We start from the raw sequence: 11,479 nt of genomic DNA, 5'->3' as shown, positions 1-11,479 counted from the left end.
GATGGTTTACTCCCCATGGAGCTCAGATGGCCAGAGGGCTCAGGCCAGATCATATTTCAGGATTTATTTATTTATTAAGCAGAGAACCTATTAAGCAGCAACTGCCTCGTCTGCCTCAGCCTGGCTACGCCACAGACAACCGCTTCAAAGGTGGTCACACATCAGTGGAAAGTGAAGCACGTTCTGGTAGGCCCTCAACATCCCGAAATGAGATCATCATTGACCAAGTGAGGACCCTGCTGATGCAGGATCGTCGAATCACGATCAGAGAACTTGCAGACGAGGCGGGCGTCAGCATTGGATCTGTTCATTCCATTGTGACTGAGGATTTGGGCTTAAGGAGAATCTCAGCGAAGTTCGTGCCAAAGCTGCTAACGATCGAGCAGAAAACAACTCCGTTTGGAGATCGCACAGGACATGCTGGAGACTGTGAACAGCGATTCCAACTTCTTCAACACAGTGATCACTGGCGATGAGACCTGGGTTTATGAGTACGACCCAGAAACCAAGTTCCAGTCATCACAATGGAAGCATCCAACATGCCCGAGGCCAAAAAATGCAAGGAAGGTCCACAGCAATGTCAGTCATGCTGTCCGTCTTCTTTGACTCCAGTGGCGTGGTTCATCACGAGTACGCACCACATGGCACAGCCATCACCAAAGAGTACTACCAAGAGGTACTGCGTTGCCTTCATGACGCTGTGCGACACAAACGGCCGGACCTGTGGGCAGCGGTCAATTGGCAGTTCCATCACGATAACACACCCGCCCATTTTTCACATTTGATACAGAGTTTCCTGGCCAAACACAACACACCTGTGCTTCGTCAGGCTCCCTATTCTCGCGACATGGCTCTGTGTGACTTCTGGCTTTTCCCCAAGCTGAAAATGCCCCTGAAAGGGACCAGATTTCAGTCCAGAGAAGACATCATGCGGACTGCAATGGACCAGCTGCGCGCCATCCCAAAAGAGGTGTTCCAGCGCTGCTTCTGACAGTGGCAGAACCGTTGGGAGAAGGGTGTGGCAGCCCAAGGGGACTACTTTGAAGGAGATTAGTGTAAGTTTGTTGTATCTGGATACGAGTATTTTTTATGAACAAAGGTCGGATACTTTTTGAACATACCTCGTGTATATATATATATATATATATATATATATATATATATATATATATATATATATATATATATATATATATATATATATATATATATATATATATATATATATATATATATATATATACACAGTAGACGCCGCTTTATAAATCCACCATGGGACCACGCCGTTTGGATTTATTAACCGGCTGGATTTATTAAGCAGAGAACCTATTTTCAGCCACCTACTGGATAGATAAGAGAAAAAGCGAATGTCGTTAAACACTGCTTTATGCTACAAAAACATTGATTTATCAAACGGTGACAAGGGGATTGTTCAAAAGAATCTCTCCAAGGTCGCTTGCTTGGGAGGGAAGGTTTTGCACAAATGTTCCTTTATTGAATCCGTCACGTGGCGGAAATCGGGATGGGCAAAATCTGAGAGCTGCAGTCCCCAGTCCAATTTGGCGAGTGCCGTCTGCATCTCTGCCGCTGTTGGCATCGGCTCGGGTTCGTCGTCTCTTTCTTCTTCCACTTCTTCAGCTATGGGCTCGGTGACTTCGAGAATCTGACCGACGAGCTGGTCGGTCATTTCCTCTTCCGTAATTTCGTCTGTTGTCTCAATGTCATCGTCGATGGTGATCCATTGATCGAACACTTCGGCTGTGAGCCCGGGTGGTGGCGAGGGTAGTGGCTCCATTTCTGGCATTGGGTCTGGTTCTCCAACAAATTCTCCCTTTCGCCAACAGTTCCGAATCGTTTCTACCGTAACTTTTTCCCACGCAACATCGAGCATATTCATCGTGTCGTTTTTGACGACTTCGTTGGCTACAAGTTCTTCCTGGCCATCATCGATAGTATCAATGATGTTCTGGCGAAGCTGGTGTCGAAAGTAGGCCTTCAGCATCCTAATTATTCTCATGTCGCATGGTTGGAGCACCGATGTTGTGTTCGGCGGGAGGAACTTGACGGTGATGCTCTTCAGTCCATCGACTTGAGTGTGTGCGGAACAATTGTCATCAAGCATAGGTACCTTTCGGTTTTGACGATGGAACTGGAGATCCAATACGCGAAGCCAGCGCTCCCAGATTCTACTTGTCATCCACACATTGGAAGAGAAGTCGTAGGTCAGGGGCAGTTGTTGAAGATTTTTGAAGCAACGCGGCTTCTTTGGTTTGCCAATCAGAAGAAGATCTTCCTTTCCACCATCCATGTTGCAGCAGACCATCAATGTCACTCGGTCTTTTGCCGTTTTGAATCCTTTTTTGCCTTTCTTGTCCTTCTTGGCAATGTACGTCGAGTCTGGTAGAGCGCGGAAGTAAATTCCTGTCTCATTGGCATTGAGGATGTCCCGCTTGTCAAATGACTGAAGAATCTCTCCCAGCTGATTTTGATGGAACTCATTCGCTGCAGCCACATCCACCTCAGCCGCTTCTCCCTTCAAAACAGTGAAGACAATTCCATTCCGTTTCTTCCACTGAGAAAACCAACCGTCAGTGGCCCTAAAGTCGTGATGACCAGCTTTTTGCGCAAGGACTTCCGCTTTCTGACATAAGATCGGGCCATTCACCGGCATATTCCTCCAATTCGAAAATTCCCACCATTCAAGCAGGGCTTTCTCCACTTCCTCGTCTTTCCCCACCCGCTTCCGCTTCACACCGCCTATCTCTTGACCCTCTGCTCTGATGGTGCCTTCGTTCTTGATAAGGTTCTGGAGCTGGCCACGAGAAATTTCCAACGTGATTGCAGCCTCGCACTGACTTGTCTTCGCCATTTCATTGAAACGGTCTAATAAAGCCACCTTCTTCTCCATGGATAGATCCTTCCTCTTTTTGCTCGTGGTCGCCATGTTGACTCTAAATCACAACCCAACTCGTGACTCTTAAAGTACAAAAATGCTGAGAGATAGAATTCAACCAACCGGCGCAAGCTATAAACCCATACACGCTTCACCCGCTGGGACGACCGAAAAGTGAAAGCGTAGAGTGAGCTGGAAATCATTGCACAAGGCTGTAGTCAATGGGATTACCACTGTGACACTGCGCGTTAGGATTTTCCAGTTCTCCTATCGTTAAACACACACACACCCACAGCAGTGCATACTACATCAAGCTTAGGTTGAGACCTCGCACGTGCCAAGCAGGTGGATTTATTATCCAGCGGATTTCTTGATGTAAAATTCCGTTCCAACTCATTTTGGTCACAATAAGCGGCTGGATTTTATAACCGTGGATTTATAAAGTGGTGTGTGTGTTGTGTGTTGTGTGTTGTGTGTTGTGTGTTGTGTGTTGTGTGTTGTGTGTTGTGTGTTGTGTGTTGTGTGTATGTATGTATATATGTATATATATATATGTATATATGTATATATGTATATATATATATATATATATGTATATATATATATATATATATATATATATATATATATATATATATATATATATATATATATATCAAAAAGTTGTAGATGGATTTTGACAAAACTTTCTGAATGAATTGGGTCGGTGACAAGAACAAGCTGATTCGAATTTGGTTAAGGTCCGGATTCGGTTAACGCCCGGATGCATATCTGGCCCGACCAGTGGGGTGCAAAAGTTAAACTGTTCAGCCTGGCTTAAGTATGCGCAATACCGAGTTCCTGTCTAGTTTCAAATTTCTATTCCTTCAGATCTCATCGATATTGCACAGCAATGATTACACAATTCGATTATAGGTTTTTTTCGCTTCTACGATGATCACGGCAGACCGCGAACTAACTTTCAAAAGAAGCAAACTATAGTTTCTCAAGGGAGCTTTTGAGGCTCGTGCATGAGATGTGAACACCCAAGATCAGATAGCCTGTAGAAAAGGCCTTATTGATTAAAAAAAATCAATCAATCGTTATGCGCAAGACAAGAGAGTTTTTTATTTTCTCATCTGGAGATATCCTTTTAAAGATCGAACTGTTATTTATTTTTTTTCCTTAATCAGTTATTGATAACATGAAGGATTTTGTGTATGAAGAGATGAGCATTGGTGAATGATGAACTTTGGTTGGGAAGAACTTGAGGTTACTGCTTTCAGCACAGTTCGTTAAATCTGTGAAAACCAATCGGACACCTGTCTAATTGGAAGAAATCTCAATTATACAGTACAACACCTCATCCATCCTTTCAACAATATCATTTCCATTGGTAGAATTGTGGGAATGGGAATTCTTCGAGAGATGTTTGGGTAAAAATTTTTTTTTATTTCATTGTGGTTGTTGATGATCACGTTCAAGTGGCTCTAAAGTTGTCCTTGCAAACACTTTCTGGTCTTCAGCCAATTAATGATCTGATAAATATGAGACTGCAAAGTGATGTCACGATCAATCCTACAACATAATTCCTTGAAAATAGCAATATGTAAGGCTTTGTATATTTGATTGTGAGGTTATAGCAGGAATCTTTACAAAAAGAGGGAAAATTAATAAAATAGCATGTATCGTACAACAGCCAAACATACAAGTTATGGTCCAAACCACAATTGTTATTTTCAGTTTACAAAACTGTGTAACAACACATTTTGTAAAGTAGGAAATGTAATATGACGATTATATTATACAGGGACTAATACAGGTAAGTGATACAGTAGATTCAACATCATAATCTCTGATAGCACAATGTGCTATAACATACAAGCAATTGATTTCTAGTGCTGTAAAATGTGAGAATTGCAAGGTATTATGCTCCCACTGTCGAATGCAATATAACAGTGCAGTTGGAGACAAAATTAAAGTAGAGTCGCACTTACTGTAGCAGAATGTTGCAAGGCTGACCTCAACTTCTGACCCCCAACCCCAGCAACGCCACCAAAGGCCTTCGTGGGATAGCAAGCGGCAAGGGGTTTGAGAAGCAAGTGAAGGATGGGGTAAAGAGGAACGGGATAAGGAAACTGAGGAGATGACAGTCTCCGACGCCGTTTCATTCTGATCAGGTGAAACGAGAAAGGCCGTAGGTTAGAATCTTGGAAAATGTCGGATGGAGAAGAAAAAAAGTTGCAAATTAGAAAGTGTGAAAACGGGAAAACTGTGGAGGAACATTTGAATATGTCAAGCTGAAGAGCTAAAGAACATGGGTACCCCAGTGCAAGGTTCAGAGCTGAGCAACCAGTAGTCAGAGCCGAGTGCCAGGAGGGTGAGGAGAGTGGATAACAGAGCAAGTAGACCACTCGATAACATCAACCATCGTAGCTTCATCTCTGAGAGTTTCTATATTCACGATCTATTCGTCGATCTTTCTGTCTGTTTCTTGACTTCTCTGTGTCCCTCGGTTCTCTTTCCGCTGATTGACGCCAACAGGTTCATTTCCAAAAGTCTGTCACCAGTAATGGTTGTGGCTAAACTTAGCCGGCATTTGAGACATTGCTATATCTATCACGCTTAACTTCTTTGATTGTCACGAGGGGAACTGCCACCACCCCAGTTGAATTGCATTTTAAAGGGGTTATCGAAGTTCTTGGCTGTTGACATTGCAGCTCTCCACTTTAATTCAGCAGGTATGAAATGTCAGCTCAAAGATCTATTCCAGAAGCGAAATGTAAGAACACAACTTTGTACAAAGACTTTGTACAGGACAGTTCATTCGATAACGTGCAAATCTAAGGATGGCCCATCAGTCAGCCTCTGGGTTTAATCCCCAGCTGATTCGAATCTGACCAAAACGATTGCGTTGTGTGACAGCAACAATGGGTGTGGCTTTCAAGTGGAGCACGAAGCTAGCCATACCGTTCTCAATCACGTACATAGCTACATTGACCTTGCTGGGAGCTTAAACCTATGGAAGTTAAAACCATTGACTAGTTTATTCATTCATTGCGTGTACAGGTTGTGGGTGCCGGTTGCAACATTGCTGGAAACGTGGCTGTGCCGCTGATGCAGTGCCCCCTGTCGGGTCGGGTTGGAATTTGGCCAGGGTGCTGGGGATAGCTCGCCTACTCTCTGTGAGGGATCTATAACATCCATCAATTAATGTCGGCAGATGGGATTGCCCAGTTTAACGTCCATCTGAGGGATGGCACACACAGTGTGATGCTTCACCCTGCCTACGAGACACGAGGATGACAGTTTATAGCTGAGTCGGGATTCAAACCCAGGCTAGATGGCTCAGAAGCGAGTGTGCATAACTCTTAGGCCAATCTGCCTGCCCATTGACTTGTGAAACTGTGGCTGAATGTAGAAGTATAAAAATAAATGCTTTAAAAATCTAAGTATGGGCATTGAGTCTCATGGAAAAAACGTTAAAGTAATTATGCTATTGGCATTTTTTGAATTATTTTAATTTCAGGTAACATGCCATTCAGTCCTGAAAAATTATAATATACAAGCAAAAGTAACCCCCCCCTCCCCCCCATCCATAGTCATGGTGAAGTTTAAGTTGATCTATCAATTTAAATTATTTAATGGACTTTAAAAGTTCATTGTGTTGCACTCTTGGTTTCACTCAGAGCCAAAGCTCTGAGCTACTTGTACTGCTCACCGCAAAATGGTGGTGCAGCGTCGGGTGGCGAAGGTTCAATTTGTCTAAAAAGAGGGCAAAACATAGCTATTTTAAAATCATGTTAACAATTTAGTACAGGATATCCTGCTTACGAAATAAAATTTGCTGTCAACATTGTTACCTCTGCCACTGAAGGTGGATGGAGGTTATGTTTTCACCCCCGTCTGTCTATCTGTTTGTCTGTCTGTCTGTCTGTCTGTCTTACTTACGAGATCGAAGATTCACAAGCCTATCAGTTGGTCTGGTCTGTGATTCTGTCTGTTTGGTTGTCTGTTTGTATGTCAATTACCTGCAGGTCACAGTTTTAAACCAATCTTCACGAAACTTCACCAAAGGGGTTGGTCATTCGCAAGAAGCCTATTGATTTTGATTTGAAAAGGTCAACATAGGCCAAAGGTTAACGATTTAGGTCTATTTCTAAAATCCTCAATTTTCATCCCATTGACTTGAAAGTTGAAGAGGATTTGCGTATTTGTTCATTGAATTCAACTAGCCAATTATTTTAAGGGCAAATTTGTTTTAGGGATTTCGCAAGTATTGCGTTCTGCACGACATCTGTCTTGTTTGTTTGTCTCTCTGTGAGCAGAATCTCTCAAAGAAGTATGGCCAGGGCCAAAAAAGAAAGATAGATGAGAGATCGGGCCAAAAACAATATATAGCATGATATATCAAGAAGTTGTGGACGGATTTGGACGAAACTTGGTGGACATGTTGGGTGTGTGACAAGGAAGAATTGATTCGATTTTGGTGAAGATCCGGGTCCAGATACTAGAATTTAAGTGATTCTTCACCATTGAGAGATAAAAACTATATACAGTACAATATCTCTAAAAGTTAAGGATGGATCTTAACGACACTTGGTGGAAAGGTTGGGTGTTTGCCAAGGATGAATTGATTCAAATTTGGTGAAGATCCAATCCAAGTATGAGGTATTTTTTTAAGTGATTCTTCATCATTGATTAAATTCCCTCTAACTAGTCTACGGGCCACATGAGGCTGGTCTATCTACACTAAACCCTTCCCACTTACTAGTGCTCCTTTGGCCCAAACACCGGGCAGTGTACTTGGAGTGAGGCTTTTTTTTTTCTTTTGCACCACCATGGTGGCGGTTTACGGCTTGCCTGTTCGTCCCTGTCAGCGATAATAACGTCCCCTCCGATGGCTCATCCGTGCAGCCATGACGTCACCCTGCTAGTCGCAGCAAGCGCTCGCTTCCAAGGGATTCCCCACGTCGGACAATGTGCGCTGTTAATCTGGCATTCGTGTCGCGAGATCCCCACCGATGACGTCACCCGCGCACCGAACCTGCGCGGTTTCCCGTGCAGGCCAGCACGAGCGCATCGTCCCGGGAACCCGCTCCACGCGTTCCATGAACAGAACACGTGGCATGCAGCACGTGATGCCCCGCATACGCGCCCACGTGGGAACCCGCATGTTCCGAATTCATCCCGTAGTCGCCATTTTAGCCATCCACGCGACGGTTTTTTTTGAAACGCGGGACATTCACGCGCTGGGGTCCCTCCACGTAGATGCGAGGGCCATTCGCGAAATGCCGAACGGGCCTCATACGCGGCGTCTCGTGGGACCGGCGCGGTTACAGAATTAACTTTACACGGCGCAGACGGCTCGCCACACCCGTCTCCCATCTGGATCGGTCCATGTACCATCCCCATACACGCACTCACGCATGCTATTTCACTCGTACCATACTCACCTTTTGACACACTCGTATCACTCATACACAACCACACACACCGGGACATTCACACTGGGGAATCGTGTCAACTCAAGCAATCCAGGGGTCTCCATACCCCCCAAGCTCTGCATGTACCCGTTCACAGCACTCATCTGCTCAACCTCATTCGGTCCGATCAGACTCACCTCGTCGCGATCTTCTTCAAGGGAGCATACAGTCTCGCTTTGTTCCCTAAGGAGGCCATCCTGCTGCTCGCACCGGGTCATGATACATTCCACCAGCTCGACCCCATTGTCCCTCACTAACTCTATGTGTGTGTGTTCGTCTTTCGTTTCATTTAATTCGTCCCCCTCTGTTGATTTCTCCGTCTCCGTCACCTCGTTTATTATTTCCGTTTCTTCCTGGCTCTTCATCTCTTAATTTCTCCGTCTCAGTCACCTCCTTTGGTTCTTCCGTCGTCCCCTCATGTCTCACCCTTCACGTTTCGGTCTTCCCGTTAATTGTGGTGGCGTCTCTCATCACTATTTCTATCTCCCGTGTCTCTTTTAAGTCCGTCTCTCCCCCAATTATCGTGACGTCGCTCGTCCCCATGACCTTACCCGTCTGCATTGCGGGCCCGACACATTCCACACTCCTGGTCAGTTCGGTCGCTCCGCCACGTGGTGCCGCCAGTTGCCAATCCATCGCCCGCCTATCCTCTCTCCATGCCTGCATGTCTGCATTCATCACTTGCATATCACCCCACATTTCGTTCAGCATTGCCATCAACTCCATAAGCTGCTGCGTTGTCCGTTGCTGGGAAAGATCTCCTTCAACGGTGGTGTCCTGGACCATTGGTTCCTCTACACTACTACCACTACCCACCTGTTTCAGCCCGTCTTGGCCTGCCATGTTGCGTGTTGGGAAGAGAATTTAAAATGCTCGTAATTTGGGGGAAATGGGGGGGGGGTGGTTCGCTCCCGACACCCCTCATCCGAATCCGTGAATTTCGTGGAGACGGAGGGGTTTGAATCCCGCTCCTGAACACCAATTTCTTGCGGGCCGGGTATCGGCCGCGAGCACGACCGCTAGGTAGAGCAGTAGGGTTGACTCTACCGAACACCCGGAATCTAGATCGTACCATTCGGAAAACTCCGAGAGTACGGGTCCCTTACCGGACCGTGAATCGTCAATAATTCCACCACGTGGTACAGGGTTATTTGCCAAACTTCAAAATACCTAGACCCACGTGGCGAACTACCAAGTATTCACACCCTCGACGGCACTCGTACGGGACGAGCCGTATGCGTGCTCGACCCATGCATGACCCGAGCGGACGGTCACCGAGCTTCCGTCAGCCCCAAATGCACACCACTACGGCAACAACGGCCTTCTTAACTTCTCCCAACACGCACCACATTAAACCAATGGAAGAAACACAGAAACGAGCTGATACATTTAACAAACGGGGTATTTATTCACTGTCATCGGGGAAATGAGGGAAGCACGTAAGGGCAGAGTTATTACGACTAATAGAGAATGCAAATTTACACACAAGCACTTAAATAATTCCTACTTAAAGACGGGCCCACCGACAGACACACGCACACACACAGATACCCAGAAGGACGTGGACCTGTTCACCTCGTGTGGTCTTTGACGATCCGAGCGACCCAGACCAGTGTCGCGATGTGGTCGAAGACCCAGGCGCCAGCGAGAGGCGATGGAGGAACCAGGCGCTCGCAAGATACGAGCAGAGTTGTGAACCAGAGCACGCCAGCGACGAGATGCCTTTCGCCCAGCCTTGAGAAATGCGTTTTGAACATGCGCAAATTCTTCCTCTCTGAGCTCCAGCAGATCCCCCCGACCAGCGGCAGCAATGACTCGAGACCCGAAGACACGAGACCAGGCGACCAGAAGACAACGACTTCGCGACCAGAAGACAACGACTTCGTGACCAGAAGACAACCACCCTTCTTTCACGCCGCACCGTCCCATTTATTTATTCTCCTCCCCCGCCGGGGCGGGGGCAGCCGTCTCACCCCTCCGCGCACCTCATTCGCCGGGGAACTCCGTTGCCTCTCCATGATTGGTCGGGGGGCGTGTCGGGGCGTCCCGATTCCCCGCCCCCCCCCACCCCCAAAGAGGCTTTGATTCTCTTAGAACCCGCTCTGTGCCCTTTGACCGACTTACGGCCACCTCGCCCGCACCCCCCGGATTGGCGAGAGAGACGTCAGGTCTTCATGAACCCTGCCCACGTACGTGCTGACACGCACGCAGGCAACGGCATCGGTGGGAGGAAGCGAGGCGAAGGAAGCGAAGTGAAGGTGAGGGTGATGCTGGCGTTGTTGTAGTTGTAGTTGATATAAAAAATGTAAAAGAAAACCCTGACTATCAAAATAACTCACAGCACATGTACATTTATTCACCCATTAAACAAGGGACAGGGACCCTACCTAAAAACACAGACTTACCGATATAACTGTTCTATCGGACCTGTATGTTGATTGCTCATGGCTTCCAGATTCGTAACAGTACTTCGTGGCAAACAAAATGGACACTGATGAGGACGCAGAAAGGCGGCGAGGTGTATTACTGACCATATGTGGTGCCCTGACGTACAGCCTCATCAAAGATCTTCTTGCCACAGCCAAACCTTCTGACTAGTCGAATGAAGAGCTCATCAATCTCGTGAAAAGACATCACCCTAAACCGGGTAAGATCATCTCGAGATATAAATTTTATACCCACCATCGTCACAATGGTCAGTCAGCATCTGAGTTTGTGGCTGATTTACACTGACTCACCGAACATTGTGAGTTTACAGATAAACTCGAAGAGATGTTTCGTGATTTCTTTATAATAGGCATCAATGACGACTCAATTCTGCGGAAACCCCTCACTGAATCCGACCCCAATTTGGCTAAAGTCATGGAAATAGCCAGTGTGTGTGTGCAAACTGCCAAGAGCCTACGTGTGATGTCTAACAAGTCAAAAGTTATCCAGCAGGACCCATCGGTTAACAAGGTAACTTTTGGATACAAGCACAAGTGTTTTATCAAGTCACCAAATTCTCTTCCACCTCCTGACATTTCTGAATCTACTGGGAAGGTTGGGGTAACTTGTTGTTGTTGGTGTTGTGGTGGTAATCATCAAGCTTTCCAATGTCGGTACAGGAATTATACCTGTG

The 11,479-nt window shown here is 46.1% G+C and overlaps 1 protein-coding gene across 1 annotated transcript in view; it reads right to left on the bottom strand.

Annotated features, from left to right (window-relative positions):
• Positions 1-5,444, bottom strand: part of LOC147015556 (transmembrane protein 182-like) — a 34,461-nt gene extending 29,017 nt beyond the window's left edge. Inside the window, exons 1-2 of the mRNA XM_085850414.1 lie at positions 5,198-5,444; positions 4,870-5,044 (exon numbers count right to left, since the gene is read on the bottom strand). Coding sequence (XP_085706540.1) covers positions 4,870-5,044; positions 5,198-5,314 — 292 coding nt within the window. The 5' untranslated portion in view covers positions 5,315-5,444. The remainder of the gene's footprint in view (positions 1-4,869; positions 5,045-5,197) is intronic.
• Positions 5,445-11,479: the final 6,035 nt, after the last annotated feature.

The sequence above is a fragment of the Eptatretus burgeri genome, chromosome 12 (assembly GCF_056783735.1).
Source record: "Eptatretus burgeri isolate ZD-2024b chromosome 12, Ebu_testis_v1, whole genome shotgun sequence".
In the NCBI taxonomy this organism is placed as follows: domain Eukaryota; kingdom Metazoa; phylum Chordata; class Myxini; order Myxiniformes; family Myxinidae; genus Eptatretus; species Eptatretus burgeri.
This window is presented reverse-complemented; position numbering and strand designations above follow the sequence as displayed.